This window comes from Mus caroli, unplaced genomic scaffold (assembly GCF_978045245.1).
Source record: "Mus caroli unplaced genomic scaffold, Mus_caroli_1 scaffold_18, whole genome shotgun sequence".
In the NCBI taxonomy this organism is placed as follows: Eukaryota; Metazoa; Chordata; class Mammalia; order Rodentia; family Muridae; genus Mus; species Mus caroli.
Genome location: NW_028227273.1, coordinates 59,626,820 through 59,648,635, shown reverse-complemented (window position 1 = coordinate 59,648,635; position 21,816 = coordinate 59,626,820). Strand labels below are relative to the sequence as shown.

The 21,816-nt window shown below is 48.7% G+C and overlaps 1 protein-coding gene across 1 annotated transcript; it reads left to right on the top strand.

The window, feature by feature from the left end:
• The first annotated feature begins 1,961 nt into the window (after positions 1 to 1,961).
• On the top strand, positions 1,962 to 5,217 carry LOC110284178 (HLA class II histocompatibility antigen, DO alpha chain). Its single transcript, XM_021149867.2, has 5 exons — positions 1,962 to 2,063; positions 3,399 to 3,647; positions 3,879 to 4,160; positions 4,253 to 4,388; positions 4,579 to 5,217. Exons 1-5 carry the CDS (start codon positions 1,982 to 1,984, stop codon positions 4,580 to 4,582), a joined length of 753 nt encoding a protein of 250 aa, XP_021005526.1. The 5' UTR covers positions 1,962 to 1,981; the 3' UTR covers positions 4,583 to 5,217.
• The last annotated feature ends 16,599 nt before the right edge of the window (positions 5,218 to 21,816 follow it).

The window sequence follows — 21,816 nt, the reverse complement described above, 5'->3', positions numbered from 1 at the left end:
GCAGTGGCCAGGAGGCTCACATTTTTTACTGTTATTTCATCCTGTTGTTTTATTTTTAAAAAGATGTATTTCTTCGTTGTACATGGTGTTTTGCCTGCATGCATGTCTGTGCATCACTGGATTTCCGATAACTGGGGTTACAGATGGTTGTAGGACACCAAGTGAGTGCTAAGAGCCAAGCCTGAGACTTCTGGAAGAGCAGCCAGTGCTTTTAACCTCTGGGCCATCTCTCCAGTCCCTCTTGATTTGTTTTTTGAGACAGAACCTAGTCTTATATTTGTGCGATCTTCCTCTGCCTGTTCAGTGTTGAGATTATGGGTGTGGGCTGGGACTCCTGGCTCAAAAGCCTTCACATATTTAGAAATAAAAACGCACTTGGGCAGCCTCCCTTGATGAGTTGCTGGGTGACCCCATCTCAAAATCACTCCGCTCTATTCAGCCATTACTAAACAGAGAAGCCACCGAGGTAGCCATGATTTCTCTAAGACATACCCATCTCTTGCCCCGCTGACCTGGGACTCCAGCTGCACTGTCACTGGAAGAGAGACTTGGTCCAGGGCTGGACCAAGGCTGTGAGTAGGTCCCCTCATTCATGCAGACATCTGCCAGAGAGTACACTGTGTCCCCTGGAGCTGCAGTTACAGAATGTCGTGAGCAGCCTCTTGAGGGCGCTGTTTCCCAAACTCTGGTCCTCTGGCAGAACAGCGTGGGATTTTAAGGCTGAGTGTTTCCCAGCCTACCCACTGCATCTTTTGAGATGGCTCTGCTGCTGAACCTAGAGCTCACCTGTTTGGCTAGACTGGCTGGCTAGCCAGTTACACAGATCTCCCTGTCTCTGCCCCGCCAGGGCTGAGGGTTTACAGACATGTGCCACCATGCCTGGCTTTTTCGGTGTGTTGGGAATCCAAACTCACGTCCTTGTGCGTGTGTGGCAAGTACTTTACCCACAGAGCCACCTCAGCAGCACCAGGAACGAGTATTTGTTACAAACTCCACTGAGCCAAAGCAACTCGCTGGAGCCAAATTCGCAGATTTCTCAGACAGAGTCAAGCTTGAAAACCCTTGATTTCAGCCTCTTTGGAAGATGGCTGCCACAAGTTTGATGGAAGTTCCCTTTACCCATTTCTATTTCCTTTCTCTTTTTTGAGACAAAGTTTCTCTATGTAGCCTGGCTGGTCTGGTACTTGCTGTGTAAACCAGGCTGCCATCGAACTCATAGAGATTCACCTGCCTCAGCCTCCAGAGTGCTGGCATTAAAGGCATGGCCTGAATCTCTCTATTTACTGTATTCACTGAGTCCTTCCAGTGCCAGCCATTGGCTGAGTTCACCAATAGGCAAATGCTAGGTGCATGCGGACCCTGGTCAACCTCTGGCCAGCGTACAAGAGGGTGTCTGGGGACTAGAAGGGACAAATGGAGACCACCAATGCCCTCTGCCCACCCCACGTCAGTTGTAGGAACTGCCTGTAGTGTTCCTTTAGGGGGAGCATCTTCAGCCGTTACACATTCTTCCTTACAGGATAAAATAAAATAATGTTTTTGAAAATGATTTACAAATATAAGAGTTTCTATGCTGTGATTTATTATACCCAATGATCTCCCTTTAAAGGTTCTTAGTGTGTTTTATTTTATATTTTACCCCCCAAATTTCCAGAGGGACCCACAGGGAAAATCAGGTTCTATCATGGACCAGATGGAGGCTTTGCCCAGCACAGCCGTTTGGTGCTCTGTGGCTTCTCTGCTCCTTCCTGAAGCCCCTTCTTGAAGGGTGAAGTGACAGATGACCCATGGCCTCCACCCTCCACCTTCTCACCCAGACTCTTTACTTCCTTGCCCAGCAACAAACTCATTATCTCAGAGAACTGCTCTGATTGGCTGCTTACCGCAAGGGTCTTCCCCTAACCTGGACTCTGTTTCTTTTTACCTCCATCTTGCTCCCTTGCTTCCCAAACAGACGTTGTTAGAGCCACTCACCCCAGCAATGGTCCTTTTTGTGGAGCTGGTCCCGGTACTCCTAACCATAATGAGCTTCCTGAGTCCCCGAGGAGTAAGGGCCATCAAGGGTAAGTGCTGGGGACACCTGGGAGTGGGAGAGGACAGCACAGAGGAAAGTGTCTCTCTCTGTGTCGGATATATGGCAACTCCCTCCACCTGCAGACAAATCCCTGCCACCTCCATTGTGGACCTAACCACTGGGCTGAGGCTGGGTCTCTTCTGGGCTTCTTTTACATTCAGAGTCCCCCTCACCTCTTCCTCTTTTCTGAGATCCGTGCCCTCACCCGCTTCACTTCAGAGCACCCTGGCTCCTGAACCACTTCCTGGCTGCAACATGCAGTTCTCATCCAGCTTTGTTGCAGCGTCCACCACCGCTGTGTTTACATGTGACCTCCTTTGGTTTTCCCCGTTTGTTTGCTGTCACACTGGGCTCATGACAGTCCCTTACATTCCTCAGAAGTGTAGAGCTCTGAAAGAGCCAGTGGAAATGTAGCCCTGACACCAGGAAACAGCATTCTGTCGAGGGTGAGACCTATTAATCAACACTCCCAGATGGAAGGTGGAATGTAAAGTTTGAATCTTGGTTTTGTTTGTTTGTTTGTTTGTTTTTTTGTTTTCTCTTTTAAATTGGCTTTTTGAGACAAGGTTTCTCTGTGTAGTCCTGGCTGTCCTGGAACTTACTTTGTAGACCAGGCTGACCTCAAACTCAGAAATCTGCCTGCCACTGCCTCTCAAGTGTGCCTCTGCCGATGCCGCTGCCAGGATTGAACATCTGACTTTATGTCCAGTGTTATCTTACAATACTTTGGGAACTTCTCTCTCCCTCCATGTGTTAATAAGACAGAGTTTCATTGAACTAGGTAGCCCACGCTGGTCTTAAACTTCTGATCTTCCTGTCTCAACCCTCTCTGTGCTGGAGTTGTAGGGATGTGCTGTCATGCCTGGCTTGTGGAAAGCGGCCCTTTCCCTCACCCTGGTCTCTGAATCATGGAAATTATTAAACCATGCTCCTGTCTGTCACTGTCCCTCACCCACTCCTATGCTAGCTTTCTTTCCCAAAAGCTCCCTTCCCCTTAACCATTTTCTCCTTGCCCCAAATTTACCATCTTACACACAAGATCTGACAGGGTGGCTGCCGCTACAGCTACTGCAGATGATGGAGGCCTGGAAACTTGACACCATCTCCTGTGGGCAGTCTCTCCTTTTCCCAGCCTGCTTTGTCAGCTCCACCCAAGCATGCAGTGGCCACGCCCCCTCTGCCCTCCCCCTTTCGTGTCTCTCGAACTTTTCAAGGGGCTGCTATGGCTTTGCAGGGCTGTCCTCACCCCACAGCCCAGGGTGAGACCAGGCTGAGACTCAGAAGCTGAGACACGCTTCTCTCATCCTTCCCTCACCCAATACAGCCGACCACGTGGGCTCCTATGGACCCGCCTTCTACCAATCTTACGGTGCTTCTGGACAGTTCACACACGAATTTGACGGGGAACAAATTTTCTCTGTGGATCTGAAGAACGAGGAGGTCGTGTGGCGTCTTCCTGAGTTTGGAGACTTCGCACACTCGGACTTTCAGAGTGGGCTGATGAGCATTTCCATGATCAGAGCTCATCTGGACATCTTGGTGGAACGCTCCAACCGAACCAGAGCCGTCAGCGGTACCTGGCCCTCCCTCCAACCCACCTAACTAGGCAGGGAAGGTGCTGGACAGAATCCCCAACCCCTCTTCAGAGTCTTGCCCTCCCCTCCCCTCCCCTCCTGCCCCAGGAAGATCCCAGAACGTTTCTGCAGGTAGCCACACGGGAGGAAGTATCCCTTAATCTCAGCTCTAGTAAGACCGAGAGCTGTGAGGGACGGGACTTTGGGATTTAGGTTCTCATTCCTCCTAGTGCCTCCCAGAGTGACCGTTCTCCCCAAGTCTCGTGTGGAGCTCGGAAAGCCCAACGTCCTCATCTGCATCGTGGATGATATCTTCCCGCCTGTGATCAATGTCACCTGGCTGCGCAACAGCCAGCCCATCACTAAGGGAGTGGCCCAGACCAGCTTCTACTCTCAGCCTAACCACAGGTTCCGGAAGTTCCACTACCTGACCTTCGTGCCCTCTGCGGAGGATGTGTACGACTGCAAGGTGGAGCACTGGGGCCTGGATACACCGCTCCTCCAGCACTGGGGTAGGAAGCACCCTGCCCCAGCCTGTTCACGCCTGTGTCTCCACTACTCCAGATCCCTTCCTGTGTCCTCTGACCCTTGCTTTCTTTCCTAGAACCCCAAGTGCTTACCCCACCACCGGACACCATAGAGACCCTGATCTGTGGCCTGGGCCTGGTTCTTGGCCTTATGGGCTGCCTCCTGGGCACCGTGCTCATGATCACAGGCACACGCATGCCCAGTATCCGCAGGTGCAGAAGCCCCGGGAGTCTGTGGGCAAAGGGAGGAAGGTGTGGAGAGCAGATGGGGGACGCGGGTGGGGGGGGGGGTGGGGGGGGTGGAGGGAGACAGAGGAAGGGGGAGGAGCTAGAAAAGCGGGAGTTTGGAGAAGTGGGTGTGCGAATGTGAATGGCTTCGGTCACCTGGGTTTCGCGACTTTAGGTAACTTCTCTTCTGAGAAACCCTTGAGAGAAGATTCCTGGCGGACTTCTGGAAGCTTCTGTGTGCTCAGCGGCAGCCTGTGACAGTGTTGACCTCGAGTGGCATCAACCTCTGTTCTATAGATCGCTTATTTTCTGATCACCAAATCCCAGTAGAACATTGTGGGCGCAGTCTACTGCCCTGGTACCCCACTTCACTCATAGCTCCAGTGCCATCCACAGCTCTGGCAACCGCACTAAATTCTCTTAAGAGTCCTTGTGTGTGTCCTTTTCACAGGGTCAGTACTTACAGGTCAGGGACGCCTGAGCATCAAGAGGAGTTCTGGGTGGTGATCACCCAGCGGGGCCACATTAGTAAATGTTTTTATGCCATCTCACCTGCGCCTTGTTTGACCCATAGGGTGGTACTTTGTCAGTGGGCCACTGCATAAGGGCTTCACAAAATTCGTCTCCTAATTCAGGCTTCAAGGAAATGGGCACAGAGTATCCAATTATTGCAACTCCCCCAATCAAGGGCTTTTGTAGGGCACGGGGAGGAGGGCTCACAGGGACTCTGCTCCTACTTGAACACCACCTCTCTTTTGGACATTTCCTGGCATCCTGTGACTGACAGACAGCTGCCTAAGACACAGCATGGCCACTTCCTTCAGTGGTATGGATCATATTAGGCACTGGCAGGAGGACCCTGAGGTCTGAGTTGGACCAAAACTGCTTTCTGAAGAAACTGGGTTTGTTGTTTTTCAAAGCATCAAAGTTAATTAAGATAAATAGATAAATAGAGCCAAAATGGTGGTTTGACCTGTAAGTTTGGTCCTGGGAAAGAACTGGTTGGCAAAGACTTCTCAGACTTCCTGGGAGAGAGTAAAACTGGTAGAAGCCAACCACAAAATGTTGGGTCTGGGAAAAGGTGTCAAAGGCTTTGTTTGCCAGCAACGGCAAGGTCTTCCCGGTACACCAAGAACACACTACTACCATAAAGGCTCGGGGTGGTACACACAACCCAGGGGGTTGGGGGTTGGTCTTGTCTCCTGGGAACACATTGGGGCAAGGCAGCAGAACCCAGCTCATCTTCTTGTTGGGCTGCAGGGCCTGCATATTAGCCGTAGTCCTCCGTGCACTGACTTCCCTGGCCAACCTCTCCCAGCTCTTGAGCTCCTATTGCACCTGTCGATGCGTGCCACGCCCCCGGGACTGTCTCCCAGTCACACTTTCAAATCCTTGGAAAAAACGAACAGAACAGCTAGCTAAACCTGGGGTGGGCATCCATGCCGGTCCGATGTATTCAGAGCAGGGGATAAGATCGCACAGCCACTGAGCTCCTACCTGAGGTTCAGTGAGGACAGCCCAGCTCTTGGAAGATATCACAGTTTGCCACTACCCTTGCCCAATTTGTCATGCATTCACACCTAGCTACCCGGCCATCAGAGACTGCTTCTCCTTAGGGCTTCAACCCTCCGCATCCTACTTTCCTACAGATAACAATCAGGTCGCCTCTCTCAACGTAATGACAGAAAACCTCCCCCTCTACCCTCCAGCCAACCCTCCAGTGTCCAACCAGTTTCCCTGAGATTTCCGTGCTGGCCTCCTCAGATCCCTCCATGAATAGCCTAAGAGTCAAAAGAGCTCTACAGGATCCATGACCAAGCCCTTCCCTTACCTCGGCCTCACCCTCAGGGACAATTGCTTTCAACTGTCCTAACAGACCCTGAGGTGTGTGTGATTCATCGTGGATTGCTCCCTCCCACATTTATGGTGTTGGCAGCTTGATCCTCAGTGCTGGTGATGTTGGGGTTCAGGGACCTTTAAGATATGAGGTCAAAGGGAGGTTCTGAGATCACTGGGGACATTGCCCTGGGGAGGGATTAAGGCAGCTCTGGTTAGCTAGTTGTAAGAGACAGCCTGATCCCCAACTGCCCTGTGGCTTCCTGTCTGGCAATGCCCTCTCCTCCTCCCACATCCTCCCTCCATGGGGGTATCCCCATACTTCAGATCCTCCCCAGAGCCTGGCATCGTGCTCTTGACTCTCTAGAACCATGTACTAAATAAATCTTTTAAAGGTTAAAAAAAAAAAACATTTTGTTAGTGGAAAGAGGACTACAGCAGTTAACAATAATGTTACTCCTATCCACACCACATGGGATGGATTGCTACATCTTGATAGATTTGTTTTGTTTTCAAACTGGGCCCTAGTATGTAGCCTGGTTGTTCTGGAACTTCCTATGTAGACTAGGCTGACCTCGAACTCCCAGGGACCCGTCAGTCTCCACTGGGATCAGAGGCCTATCCCGATGTTGGTCTTTAAGCTTTCCTTTTTCTCCTGCCACTGTGGCAGAGGAGGAGCTGGGGTTCTGAGGAGGAGCTGGGGTTCTGAGGAGGAGCTGGGGTTCTGAGGAGGAGCTGGGGCTCTGAGGAGGAGCTGGGGCTCTGAGGAGGAGGAGCTGGGGCTCTGAGGAGGAGCTGGGGTTCTGAGGAGGAGCTGGGGCTCTGAGGAGGAGCTGGGGTTCTGAGGAGGAGCTGGGGCTCTGAGGAGGAGCTGGGGTTCTGAGGAGGAGCTGGGGCTCTGAGGAGGAGCTGGGGTTCTGCTTTGCTTTTTCCGTGGTGAGGATCACACACGCCCCCTTCCAACACCACACACACTTTCAACAATTTTGTTCATGACTCTGATTGGCCAAGGGTTGCCCACACAGGGTGAGCCGTGGAACCAGCTGGCAGCTCTCCGTCCCTAGATGACGTCCTGTTCTCCCTGGGGGCTTAGTTCACTTTCCTTTTGCTTGACTTTGGTTGTATTTGTTCCTAGCCAATCAAAATTCTGACACACATTGTGTGTCCTCCCAGAACTTTCTCTGCTCTTAGTCCTTGGTGACTCGGCTGTCACCTCCATCTGCATCTTGTCAGGATGCACCTGTCTGCTCTGCCGGATCTCTCGTTTCTTGTTCCCTGTCACCTCTCTTCTACGGTTTGGTGCCTTGTTTTTGTGTTGTTTTGTTTTGTTTTGTTTTGTTTTTCCAAGACAGGGTTTCTCTGTATAGCCCTGGCTGTCCTGGAACTCACTTCGTAGACCAGGCTGGCCTTGAACTCAGAAATCTGCCTGCCTCTGCCTCCCAAGTGCTGGGATTAAAGGCGTGGGCCACCAACGCCCGGCCTTGGTGCCTTGTTTTATCCGGGCACATACTCCTTCGGTTTCAGAGAGTTCGTGCAAAGGAGCCAACTTTATTCTATGTGGGTGGAGGAACATGGTCTCGTTCCACTCTCACCCTAGGACGGCCTATTAGCCAGGGTTCTCTAGAGTCACAGAACTCATGGTAGTCTCTATAGTAAGGGAATTCATTATGATGACTTATAGTCAATACAGTTCAATACCCAACAATGGTCAGCTGTGGATGGGAAGTCCAAGGATCTAGTAGTTGCTCGGTCCCACCAGGATAGTAGATTCCTACAGATGTGCTGGCAAGTAAGTGCAAGCAGGCAAAGAAAAGTGAGTCTTCCTTCTTCTAAGGTCCTTAAGTGGGTCTCCAGCAGAAGGTGTGGCTCCCAGATTAAAGGTGTGTACCACCATGCCTGGATCTGGGACTTGTTTTGTCCCAGGCTGACCTTGAACTCAGAGATCTGCTTGCCTCAGTCTCCTGGGACTAAAGGCATGTATGACCTTGCCTGGGCCTAAGCTTTTCATGGACACTATGCCTCAAGATCTCCATGCCAAGATCCAGGTCAGAAACTTGTGTCTTCCAGCCTCAAGATCTGGAACATAGGTGAGCCTTCCAATTCTTGGGTTTTGTTTTGTTTGTTTGTTTTTTGAGACAAGGTTTCTCTGTGTAGCCCTAGCTGTCCTGGAACTCACTCTGTAAACCAGGCTGGCCTTGAACTCAGAAATCCACCTGCCTCTGCCTCCAAAGTGCTGGGATTAAAGGCGTGCGCCACCACTGCCCGGCTGAGCCTTCCGATTCTGAATTGTAGTTCATTCCAGACATAGTCAAGTTGACAACCAGGAATAGCCATTACAGACGGTACAAAGGTCAAGGTTGGAAATAATTCCCCCGAGGACATCTAACAAATGCCTCGAGTCACTCAGCTTCCAGCTGAAAAGCCAAAAGATGTGGGAGTTCTGAAACTCCGTGTGAGTCTGGGTAGAACTTTCCCTTCCTCCTGTCTCACGGTCACACCTGCGCTCCCTTCCCCACAGGGTGAGGAGCCTCCTCAAACCCTGACAACTTTAACCTTAGCTCTAGAAACGCCACGAAAATAGTCGCTGTGTAAGTCACAGCCTTCCCTTGTATGTTTGACTTTGCGTAAGTTACGCTGTGTGCCCAGATCCTGCCTGCCAGTCCCTCAAGCCCAGATTAAACGTCAGTACTGTGACACCTTCTGCCCCGCCCCATCCTTTCTGACTCTCACTGTGGAACGCAACACGCCCTGGTGTCTGTCTGTCTTTTACACTACTTGCGCCTTTGTAACAATGAAAGTCTGTGCTTGGTATCCCAACACTTGACACAGTGTGCTTAATTCTGCTTAACTTGTTCCCACCTCAGCCTGCTCTCTCTGGTCTGCACTGGTTTCACCGAGCTGACATGTGATCAAGGGGTCACTTTTTCACAGGTCACTTTCTCACTGGAACAAAGCCACACGAGGTGACACTCTTCCACCAAGCTGTCTCCCTAAGTTGCTCAGGCTGGCTTTCTACTCCTTGAAACCCAGGCTGGTCCTAAACGTGAAATCCTGCTTCAGCCTCCAGTAATTGGGGTTTCAGGCCCAGGTTGGTGAGTGCTTTTCATACGTAATGATTTTACATCATATTTATAAAGTCAAGAGTTTGGAAACATCTTTAAATCTTAAAGCTGGCTCAAACCACCCCGAGCTACTGCTAGCTCCTCACAGTTGGGACCTTTCTTTCTCATGGTTATTTAAAGGCTCCGTGTGTGCCTCAAAGTACACAAAGTTAATGAGGCCCCAGAGAACCCCCCCCCCTGCCTTTTCTGGCCTCTGGCCAAAGTGCTTATTCCAGCAAGCTGAAGTTTACTCCAAGCAGGGATGCTGTATCCAATCCTGCACGGTTCTTACTTGTTGCTGTGTAGAGCCACTCTTACAAGCAACACCTGTCAATAAAAAAAGCCTCTGGCCAATGATCGGAGGTGGGAAATAGGAGGTGGAATATTGGCAGGAAGAGAGACAGATTTCTGGGAGATAGAGGCACGAGAGATTCAAGGATAGACGCTGAGGAAGAAGTGTCCGGGACTGACGGAAAGGAGGCTAGAATACAGAAGACATTCGCCCAGGAACGCTGAGGAGATGGACAGACCGAAACCGGCAGGTAGCTGAACTCAGGATTGGATAAAGAGGAGATTTGCCCTGGGACTCGGAGGCATGAAGCTGAGGAGAGGTAACTAACCATGTGGGAAACAGAATAGAAGAAAAGAGATAAGTTAGGAGCAAGTCAGAGAGCAAGCCGACGTTTATGGCGTAGGCATTTGTTAATAAATAATTAGCTTCAGAGTCATCATACTGGGAGCGGGGGCTGAGAGGAAACACTTGGATTTGGTTTTCACATTGCTGTTTCCTGGATATGAGGCAGGAGGAGCCTTTGGTAAGAGGTGGTTCCTGCAAAGGTGTAGCCGGCCTTGTCCCCCCTCTCCCCTGGGGCTCCTTGGGTGCATGGGGCAGGACAGCGGGTTCTTAAGACCTACAGACTGTAGTGCACTCTAGGCTAGGAGAATCCCCCTAGCTGCCTTGTGTTCCAGTACCCTTACCCATATTTGGGACAGCTGATGTAGTTAGTAGTTAGCAGGGGAAATTTGGGAGATTCAAAGCCAGAAGAGGAAGGGTCTCTGAGATGACATCACTGTTGCCTTGTGCCAGAAGCCTAAATCCAAGGAAAGATCAAGGAGAAGTGTTATTCTGCCTTATAGGCCCCCAGTCTCTTTCCTCACAACCACCGTCACTTTATATAGGAGGAAAGTGTCATTCACATGACTTAGCTTGTCAGACAGACAGCATGGCTGTCAAGCTCTGTGTGACGGCTAGGTGCACCTTTCCCCTGCACCCCTGCTACCCATAGCAAATGGAGTCACCATGACGCTAGGACACATAGCAGCAGTGCTGGCAAAGGCCCAGGATGTTTGTCCCTTCCTGAACGTGACTCCTGCTGGCAGGCTCAGCAGGAATGGATGGGAAGAAATGGGTGACATTGGAAACTGTCAGGTCCTGGAGTCACCAGGGAGACTGAATGCACTTCCCCCATCCGCCTCATCTGTGATGTCCCCTTGTCAGACTTCTTAGAATAGCCACTAAGGCTGGCTCTGCCCCTCACATCCCTTCACCACACTTGGGACTCTGCCTCCGGCAGTTTGGGATTTGGCTTCATCTTGTGGTTCAAGATCACTGTAGGTTCTGACTGCCTCCAGTAGAGGTAATCCTGGCCTCAGAGACACCTCTTGGTATACCTGTTGCCTGAAAACTACCCGCCTACGCCAGTCAGACCTAGTTTCCATCCTCCAACCGCCACTCTTTCTCAGGCTTTTAGCATAGTCTGTTCCAGGTCCCCTCTTACACACTGCCCGGAAACAGTCATGACAGCCTTCGTGTGTTCAGGATGTCATACCCACGAGGTGGTGGCTCATAGCCCTCCCTCAACCCCAGCCTCAGGCTCTTACCTTAGTCTTTCAGTCCCCGTTCCACCATGTCCCTTAGGCTTGGAGGGGCATAATATCAATGTCTCTCTTAGGGCTGAGCCGTTAGCTGTCATTCGTTCCAGAACTTTGTCCAGTTAAGAGTATGTCCTGGCCATTGCCTACCATGAAAGGCATCTTCTCTGGCCACAGACCGGGCAGAACCAGTCTGGCAACCTAAATGCAGTTTGAAAGCAGCTTTGCTCTGGGACCATTTAGCTGATGTTAGCAATAAATCCCCACCAGGGGGCGCTCGCAAGTGTAGCTCTAATGAACTTGACACAGCATAGAATCAACCCACCAGGCCCAGGGACACAGGGCCATCCTAAGGCAGGTGGCCTCGCCTGTATATGAGAGCTGTGAGGCAGCAGGCAGTGTGCCTCTGTGGTTTCAGTTGGGAGCTCCAGCTTGAATTCCCGTTCTTACATCCCTCCATGACGGACAGTGGCCTTCAGGTACAAGCTGAAACAAAGTCTCTCCTCCCCATGGGGCTTTTGATCACAACAGCAGGAAGAAAAGTAGAACAGGAACGGAGAGAGATGACAGTAGCCGCCCTGTCTTGAGCGCTTCTCAGGGCTTCTTGGCCAGCAACACACAGGGAGATAACCCACACTTGGCAATGGGATTTCGGCTTAGAGATCTATGGTTTCTGAGGGGTGGCATTATTCATCTCTGTGTGATATAGCCAAGCCTTCAAAAATTAATTGTATCTTTTAGTTACTTCATTAAGTGGTTGTATTATTATTATTATTATTATTATTATTATTAGTTTTGTTTTTCAGGACAGGGTTTCTCTGTGTAGCCCTGTTTGTCCTGGAACTCGATTTGTAGACCATGCTGGCCTTGAACTCACAGAGATCTCCCTGCCTCTGCCTCCCGAGTGCTGGACTCACACCCCACCCATAAAGTCTTCTCATTTCCCTCATCCTCACTGCCATTCTCATCTCAACCTTTTTAGACCTATCACTCCCCCCTTTTCCTATCACATGCAGTCCTCCTGCCCCTCTCCCCAGGAGCCCAGCGGGTGCCCACAGAGGACAGAGAACAGGTCAGGTCCCCTGGGACTCAAATGACAGGTAGTTGGGAGTTGCCATACGGGTACTGGAAACTGAATCCTAAGTTTATGGAAAAGCAGACAGTACTCTTAACTGCGGAGCCATCTCTCCGGTCTCATAAATGTTTATTTTAATTGTATGTGCATATAAATACAAATATAAACAAATATTAGAAAAGGCCAGAGGCATCAGATCCCTATGGAGCTAGAGTTACAAGCTGCTCTGTGTGGGTGCTGGGAATTACACTGGGTCTCACTATGTATCTCTGGTTGGCCTGTAACTCTCCATCTAGACCATTCTAAGCCCTAATTCTGAGAGATTCCCCTGCTTCCACCTCCCATGTTCTGGTGTTAAAGGCGTGCAGGATCATTTCCAGACCAAACACAGTTCTTTAAAGTGTAGTACATCTTTACATCTTTATTGTTGGCATCCGTTGTAATGTTTCGCTTTCACCTATGAGCCTACTAAACAGGGACTTTCCTTCCTTCTGTTTAATTTGGCTAACGGTTAGTCAACTTTGTTTATCTTTTTAAAGAACCAACTCTTTGTTGCTTTTTGTTTCATTTTCATTCTCTTCATTTCTCTCCTGCGAATTTCCCTTCTACTGCCTTTGGATTAAGTTCACTCTTGTTTTCCCAATGTTTTAAGGTTCATGGTATCGCTTGGGACGGCTCTGCTTGGGACAGTTCTGCTTTTGTAGCGGAGGCAGAGTGGAAACCTTCCAATCAGGACAGCCTTCATTTTTCTTTTTTCTATTCTAGTACTTTAATTTTTTTCTTGATTTTTTCAATGACTTACTCATCCAATCTCCAAGTTATTTTTTCTGTAGTTTTTCTTGTGGTTGATTCCTAGCTTCGTTCCAGAATAGAATACAAATGGAAAATGGAGCAATTTACCTTTCTTTATGTGTGTAGACTTTCTTCTTTAGAGTAAGTCCTGTGGCCGGCTGAGAAGACTGAGTTCTGTGCTGTTTGGGTGGAGTGTACTGTAGATGTCCTTCAACTCCTTTGCCTGGATGACCTGCCCCTTGTTGCCAGTGGGGTATTTACGTCACCCACTGTTTCACTTTTTATTTGGTAGTATTTGTTCTAGGAAACCAAGAGTACTGCTGGTTTTTCACACTTAGAGTCGGAATGCCAGCTTGAGGAATAGTTTCTTGCATCAGCATGGCGTGATCTTCCTCATTCCTTCTGATGGGTTTAGTCTGGAGCCTGTTTGGTCAGATATTGGAACAGGAACTCCATTGCTTGTTGCTTGGGATCCCTATGCCCACCTTTCCTGCTTGATGCTCCAGTGTGATCCTTGGCATGCAGCAAAGCTCCTGTGCTCTGAGCCGCTCTGCTGGTCTGTGTCTTTTGGATGGTGAACAGAGACCACTAAGATCCCGTTATTTAAAGATGTGTGCTAATTGTCAATTTGCTGGGTTTTGTAGTGTGTGGTGTTTTCCCAATCCCCAATTATTGCTGCTAAGGTGTCTCATTTTAAAAATGAGCCCTGCTGAGTTGATTCTGTGGGTCGCGTTCTCATAGGGCATCTTCCTAATTTGCCCCGTAGCCTCGAAGATGCCCTTCTTTCCTGCCTACAGTACTCTATCATCCTCCGTAGAGCTGTCTGTGTGGCCATACGTCCTTTAGTCTGCTTCTGACAGGGAAGTTTCATTCCTCCCCCACCCCAGTTATGATTTTGTTTGGTGTAGTTGTCTAGGCTGGCAGCTGCAGTCTCTCAGAACTTGAAACGTCCTCCCGAGACGTTCTGGCTTTCAGTTTCCATTGGAAAAGAAATCAGCTGCGAGCTGACAGTGTGTGAATGGTCCTTCTCTCTTCCAGCTTTCACTATTCGCTCTTTGATCTATTTAGTGGGTCGACCATCACTTGATTTTTCCCTTCTCCTTTATTTGGTTGGTTCTGTCATTCCCTTATGTCTGGATGGGGCCTTTTTGCTCTAGAGTTGGGAATGTTTTTTTTAGATTTTATTGAAGATGCCAGGCGTGGTGGTGCACACCTTTTAATCCCAGCACTCGGGAGGCAGAGGCAGGAGGATTTCTGAGTTCGAGGCCAGCCTGGTCTACAAAGTGAGTTCCAGGATAGCCAGGGCTATACAGAGAAACCCTGTCTCGAAAAACCAAAAAAAAAAAAAAAAAAAGATTTCTATTGAAGATATTTTCTATGCTTTTGGTATGGAATTCTCTTCCTCTATGTCCACAGTTCGTGGTCTGGTCCTTTTGTGGTCTCACAAAGATCTCATTGTCCTACTCAGGAGGTTCTTAAAGATTACCATTTCCTTAGTGGAAAATCCCTGTCAAGTCTTCAAGAGGTGGTGTTCTGTCCTGCATGGGACCCCTCCCACTGAGCTTCTGCCCTGCTGAAGTGTCTATTTCACATCACTGTGGTCTTTTTCTGTTGAATTGTTCTTATTTCCTGATCGATGATTCAGTTGTTTATGTTCCCTTGGGATCCACTCCTCAGTTCATTGCTGAGCTGTAAATTCCCTGAATAGATTTATAACCATTTTAAATTCTTTTTAAAATTTTATCTAAGTAGATCTCATTAGGGACCATTACTGTGAATAGGTCATTTGGGGAGGGGCATACTGTGTTGACTTTTAGCTATTTTTTTAATTCTCTTGCCTTTAATTTCCTCTATTATTAAATATGAACATCAAATCCTTTTTCTGCAACTAGCTTCTATTTTTCCCCCTCCTCCTCCTCCTCTTCTTTTTCCTCCTCCTCCTCTTCCTCCTCCTCCCCCTTTTTTGTTTTTTGTTGTTTTATTTTAAAGACAGGATTTGTGTAGCTTTGGCTGTCCTGGAATTAGCTGGCCTTAAATCTACAGAGATCTACCTGGCTCGGCCTCTCTAGTGCTGGGACCAAAGGTGTGTGCCGCCACTGCCCAGGCTAACTTCTTTTCTATGTTTGAGATTTATATGGTCAATTCCAATTAGCAAAATCATCAGGACTAACAAAAGACAATAGCAAAGGCAAAATGTTCCCAAAATGTTACTGGGACCTCATAACTCAGTCTAAAAGAATTCCCCCTCCGTCCAGCTTGTCCTACAGCTGAGCTGAAACCAACAGTAGGGGTCTCCCCTTACCCGTGCTTGTAGAACAACCGCATTCCGTTTGTGCCTCCCCACTTCTTAACAGTTCTTTAGCTAAATTCCTTTTTTTTTTTAGATTTATTTATTTATTATATATAAGTACACTACAGCTGTCTTCAGACACTTCAGAAGAGGGCGCCAGATCTCGTTACAGATGGTTGTGAGCCACCATGTGGTTACTGGGATTTGAACTCTGGACCTTCGGAAGAGCAGTCGGGTGCTCTTACCCACTGAGCCATCTCACCAGCCCAGCTAAATTCCTTTGATTGGGCTTTGTGAAACATTCCAACACTACACAATAATAGTTGGCAGATTCTATATTTAAAAGGGTCGGGGGCCAGCAGGATGGCGCACTCCGACCCAGCTGCCAAGTCTGGTATCCTTATGTCTCTGACCCACATGTAGAGAAACTGATTCCTGCAAGTTGTCTTCAACCTCCACAATCACAACGACACACACATATGTATGTAATCTTAAATTTAAAAAATGTAGACAGACCCCGTATCTCTAGCTGCTCTATCCCCCAAAAGCCCCGCCCCCACCCTGAATCTGGGTGGGGGTGGGGCGGCTCATCTGCAGTGTTTGCCTGTATCGCCAGGGCATCACCAGAAAGTTCCGATACAGAGTATAACTTTGAAATCAGACTCATCCTGGCTCATCCACTGAGGTTAACTGTAGAAGTGACCATCACCTGTCTGGCAGGCAGGTCTGTAATCCCAGTTGCGTGGGGAGGCGGAAGTAGTGGAGGAATCACAGGAAGTTCAAAGTTCGCCTGGGAACGTTGATGAGACCCTGCTTCAGAACAAACTGGGGCTGTAGGTCTGTGGTAGCTCTTTTCTAGAGTATGTGAGGCTGTAGCTCAATGCCCAGTAGTCCCCTGTCCTACACAATCCCTAGCAACTACACCGCAGGACTAGACTTCTGCTCGGCTTGCACTTCCTCTCAGCTTCCTGGACAATACCGCACCACCCATTGTTTAGATTACAATGCACTCTAAAGTTCAGGACAGCTGCCTTTGTTTGTTTGTTTGGTTTTTCGAGACAGGGTTTCTCTGTGTAGCCTTGGCTGTCCTGGAACTCACTTTGTAGACCAGGCTGGCCTTGAACTCAGAAATCCGACTGCGTCTACCTCCTAAGTGCTGGGATTAAAGGCTTGTGCCACCATGCCCGGCTAGGACAGGTGCCTTTGTACTGCCCACAGCAGCCCTGGCTGCCCCTGCCCTCCATTTACCCAGCTGCTCTCAGAAGCAATATCTGTCCTCATTCTTTCTGGCCCTGAGTTTTTTCTCAGACACTCAGCTGAAGACGCTGGGGAAATCACAGTTGGGTTCTGGGGTGCTGAGAGAGCACGTGCTGAGTTAGCCCAAGAGGCAGGCTATCAGCAGGAGATTTGTGACTAAGGTCACTTGGTGAAAACAGGTCCAGGGCAAAAAAAGAAAAAAAAAAAAAGTACAGAGAACACAAAAGCTTAGAAAGTTCTCAGGACTAGGTCGGGATCAGACACCAGGGACTTGCGGGATAGGCAGGGAGAGTTAGTCACAGGTGCAACCAGAAGCTGGAACCAGGGATGCTGGGCAGCATTACTCTTTCTCACATCAGGAATGAATGTGGGACTGAGCAGCATACGAGTGGTTTTCACTTGCACTTGGCACACACGTGTGATCCTACTTATACTTGGCACATGTGTCATCCTCCCCTTGTATTTGGCACACACAAGTGATCCTCCACTTGCACTTGGCACACATGGTCCTACACTTACACTTGGCACACACACGTGATCCTCCACTTGCACTTGGCACACATGTGTGATCCTCCACTTGCACTTGGCACACACATGTGATCCTCCACTTGCACTTGGCACATGTGTCATCCTCCACTTGCACTTGGCACACACATGTGATCCTCCACTTGCACTTGGCACATGTGTCATCCTCCCCTTGTATTTGGCACACACATGTGATCCTCCACTTGCACTTGGCACACATGGTCCTACACTTACACTTGGCACACACGTGATCCTCCACTTGCACTTGGCACACACGTGTGATCCTCCACTTGCACTTGGCACACACGTGTGATCTTCCACTTGCACTTGGCACACATGTGTGATCTTCCACTTGCACTTGGCACACACGTGTGATCCTCCACTTGCACTTGGCACACACGTGTGATCTTCCACTTGCACTTGGCACACACGTGTGATCCTATACTTGCGCTTGGGAAATAAGAGCAGGATGACCCAGGGATCTGAGAACCCAGCCTGCCACAGGAGGACCTGTACTGTGGGTACCATAGATTACCATCATTTGCCTACTGCTGGTAAGGATGTAGCCTGTGCTGTTTCAGCTCTTATTCCTGTATGGCTATATCTTAAGTGAAAGCAAATAAGCAAATTCTAAAACCTTGAAAATATATAAAATATTTTTTTTCAAGCAAGAGGAACGAGGCTGTCTTCAGTTTAGTATCAATGGCGGATGAGAAACTAGAACTACACTGGCCAAGGAAATGACGATGCTTGCAGGAATCCTCACCACAATTCACCTCTTCAGGAAAGGCCACGGGCTGGAGCGATGGCTCAGAGGTTAAGAACACCGACTGCTCTTCCAGAGGTCCTGAGTTCAATTCCCAGCAACCACATGGTGCCTCACAACCATCTGTAGTGAGATCTGATGCCATCTTCTGGTGTGTCTGAAGACAGCTACAGCTACAGTGTACTCATATACATAAAATAAATCTAAAAAAAAAAAAAAAAGGAAAGGCCAGTGGAAAGAAAGTATTTCATAAATGAGCAGTGCTTCCTCATAGGCATTGATTCTGAGGTGGGGGAGCTGCAGCTAACAACAGCATTTCATTCCAGCTCGTAAGACAGGAAGATCAGGACAAACTTGGGGCCAGCTTTGTGTACACAGAGACCCTGTTATAAAGAACAGGGCTTGGTAACTCCCCTCCCTCCCAAATACTACCCAAAGCTTCATGCTGTTCGAGGCTAAATAGGTCCTTTTCTTTTCCAACCTCAACTCAAATGCTAGTTCATCTGACAGTATTCGGCATTCTCACTTGGCAAATAGGAATACTTCTGTATTTGCATGACACAGAAACAAAAGCACTTAAGAGTCTGTAGTCTGGTGTCTAACAAGGAAAGGCTAGAAGTTATCTTGACCATGTTAAAGTTACAGACTTAGTACCCCAGAAAGGGAAGACTTTAAAAAGGCAAGCAGAAATGAGATGAGGAGGATGGGCCCTGAAACGTGGTGGCTAGCTGGACAACTTAGACCAGCAAGGCCTAACCTGACCGGGGAACAAGAGAGAAACCAAGCCAGTGTCACTAGGCTGAAGCTTGCATGATAAATCCCGACCTCTAGGATTAACAACTGACTGTAGAGGTGCGCATGTGTGTAAGCACATGGAAATGCTTATTACACAGATGACTTGCCAGGTTAGGGATGTACCTCAGTGATACCTGCTATCAAGGGGCATGTTTGGAAAGCAGGTCTTTGTGCTTGACATGTTGAGTGTTAGCAGCCCTATGAACACTACCATCAGGCAGTTGGACTGTAAGGTCTATAGACAGACTGGATAGTTGCTCAGAGTTATCAAGGTGTAACAAGGGACATCTTCCTCGAAGCTGAGGCTCTCTCCAGCAAGGGCTCAGGTAACGAGAGACAAGGCCTAAGACCTTATCTATGATCCTCCACAGTACAAGAGTGAACGCTCCTGTTAAAACATGGAAGAGACCCCACAGACGAAATGAATGAAGATTTAAGTGGAAGTCACAGGCATGACCAACAGATGGCACCAAAAATCCCAGTCTCAGGTAAGTAGTACCTCAGTGTGTGCCAGCGCAGCGAGCAGCCCCTCAGTCAGACCAGCTTTCTACTGCTGGGAAAGCTGTTTTATCTACAAACTCCCTGTTCTAATGCAGTGAAATCAACCTCCACCTGCTGCTTCAACCTCAGTAGCTGCAGCTATACACAGACAGCGGTCTCCTCACCCACTTTCCGAGCACAGCAGTAAGTAAGCCCTTGTAAGCCCAGTATAGAGGGTATAGATCCTGGAGCCAGGCTGCCTTGTCAAATCCTATACCTCCATTGACTATGCTGACTTGGGGCAAACTGCTTAGCTAGCTCTTGGCCTCCCTCCCACTCCAGCACCCCTCCCTCCAGTCTACTGAGAGGTTATTACAATACATACCTTGTCTAAGGTTACCATGACAACCAGATTGTTTCTGGCACTGTGCTTGGCACACACTAATTGTTCCTTGTGAACTATCAGGAGATGCCTGCTTTATAGAGCTGCCACTGGCCATGTGGGTGAGCACTCATCTTCCATTTTTTTCCTGCTTTAGCTTGACTTTACTCAAGCCATTTCTTCTACCATCTCTAGCCCCCTCTTTTCTGATCACAGAAAGCTTACTCCAGCCACATCTTGTGTCTAACTAATGTGCTGTCCTGTGTACACAGAGAATAGGCTGGCAGTGCTAGAGACCCACACCATGGCCTCCTAGGCACTTATCCTTCAAGCCAATCTGCTCTTTGGTCCCGCTAAATCAGCAGTTCTAACCAGCTCTGACACTTGTCCTGGGAGTTTTTCCATCAAAACCATGAGAGCTGGACTGGGATGTAAGAGACAGCAGGCACCAGCTCCTTCCCAGTGCCAGGCTGATCCCAGAAAGGCAGCGGCTGTGGAAGGCAGAACTCCAAACCAACACAGAAGGAAATACCCAGCATTCCACCATCAACCCTGGCCTCCTTACCAAAGAGCTTTAGAAACCTAGATGAGCCGGGCGGTGGCAGCCTTTCATCCCAGCACTTGGGAGGCAGAGGCCAGCCTGGTTTACAGAGTTGAGTTCCAGGATAGTCAGGGATACACAGAGAAGCCGTCTCGAAGAAAAAAAAAAAAAAACAACAAACAAACAAAACCCTAAAACCACCCAGATGAAGTCCAGACACTTTAGAGAATGCCTAAGAAGAGAAGGTAGGACCTTTGACCAGATGGGGAAGGAGGAAGCTGTTCGGGAGATAAACTGACCAGAAATTCCTGGGAGTGCAGCACATGTTTGGGGACCTTTTAGTTCCAGAGAGGATGACCCAGGCCTTTCTTCTCTTAAACTGCTTTAAGGTTGTTGGGGGTTGTTCTTAAGGTACCCTAAGTTATGCTGGAAGCCAACCTAGCTATTAGTCTAAGCAAAGCAGGTATTAAGCCACTTCTAGTCTCCCCAAATTACTTTAAAAAAAATTGCTTTATGTATAAGTACACTGTGCTGTCTTCAAACACACAATGGTTGTGAGCCACCATGTGGTTACTGGGAATTGAACTCAGGACCTCTGTTAAGGTCAGTGCTCTTAACTGCTGAGCCATCTCTCTCCAGTCTCTCACCCTCCCACCTCCAAACCGACCCCCTCCCCCCCCCCCCTCAGACAGGGTTCCTCTGCATAGCCCTGGCTGTCTTGGAACTCACTTTGTAGACCAGGCTGGCCTCGAACTCAGAAATCCGCCAGAGTGCTGGGATTAAAGACCTGCACCACCACTCCTGGCCTTTTCTTTTTCCAATTACTTTTTTTTTTTTTTTTAAAGATTTATTTATTTATTACATGTAAGTACACTGTAGCTGTCTTCAGACACACCAGAAGAGGGAGTCAGATCTTGTTACGGATGGTTGTGAGCCACCATGTGGTTGCTGGGATTTCAACTAAGGACCTTTGGAAGAGCAGTCGGGTGCTCTTACCTGCTGAGCCATCTCACCAGCCCTTTCCAATTACTTTTAAACCTTATAAAATTCCCCTCAAATTTCAATTGAAATCCCTACTCCATTCCATTTGCCTTTAAATTCCTGTCACAATCCCAGGGAAATTCCTCCCACTTTTAAAAACCTCAGAATTCACCTTCTTAGGTCTAGGCTTAGCTAGCTTTCCTTCCTGTAGAGGTTAACTACTGTTTTTCACCACCTTCTCTCTCCACTTGCAGGTATAGATTGATTCACTTGTGGCAGAATGAACTGTCACGATTTTGGACACTCCTCAGCCTCTGCTCCCATTTCCTTTGGTACACTAAACTCCCCACCCCACTGTACTAAAGCCTCACTTCGAAGAGCTGTGCATCACACAGCTCCTGAATGAAGACTTGGAATTTAAGATGGAGTGGAGTGCCTTATAACCTGGTTGAACTCAAACTGCTAAGCTATCCCCTTACCTGTTTGGTCACTGATATGTACTTAGTACCAGTCCTTGTCTAGCATGTTTGAGACTCTAGGCTTCAATTCTTGGCACTCTTAAAAGACAGACCAGACCTAGGGGCCAACTGGGGGATATGGCTAATGGTGATGTGATACCCAGCACCGCATCAAGCAGAACAATTGCCACCCACCCCAGCACCAATAATACTCAACCATTTCTTTTCTTTTTTTTTTTTGGTTTTTCGAGACAGGGTTTCT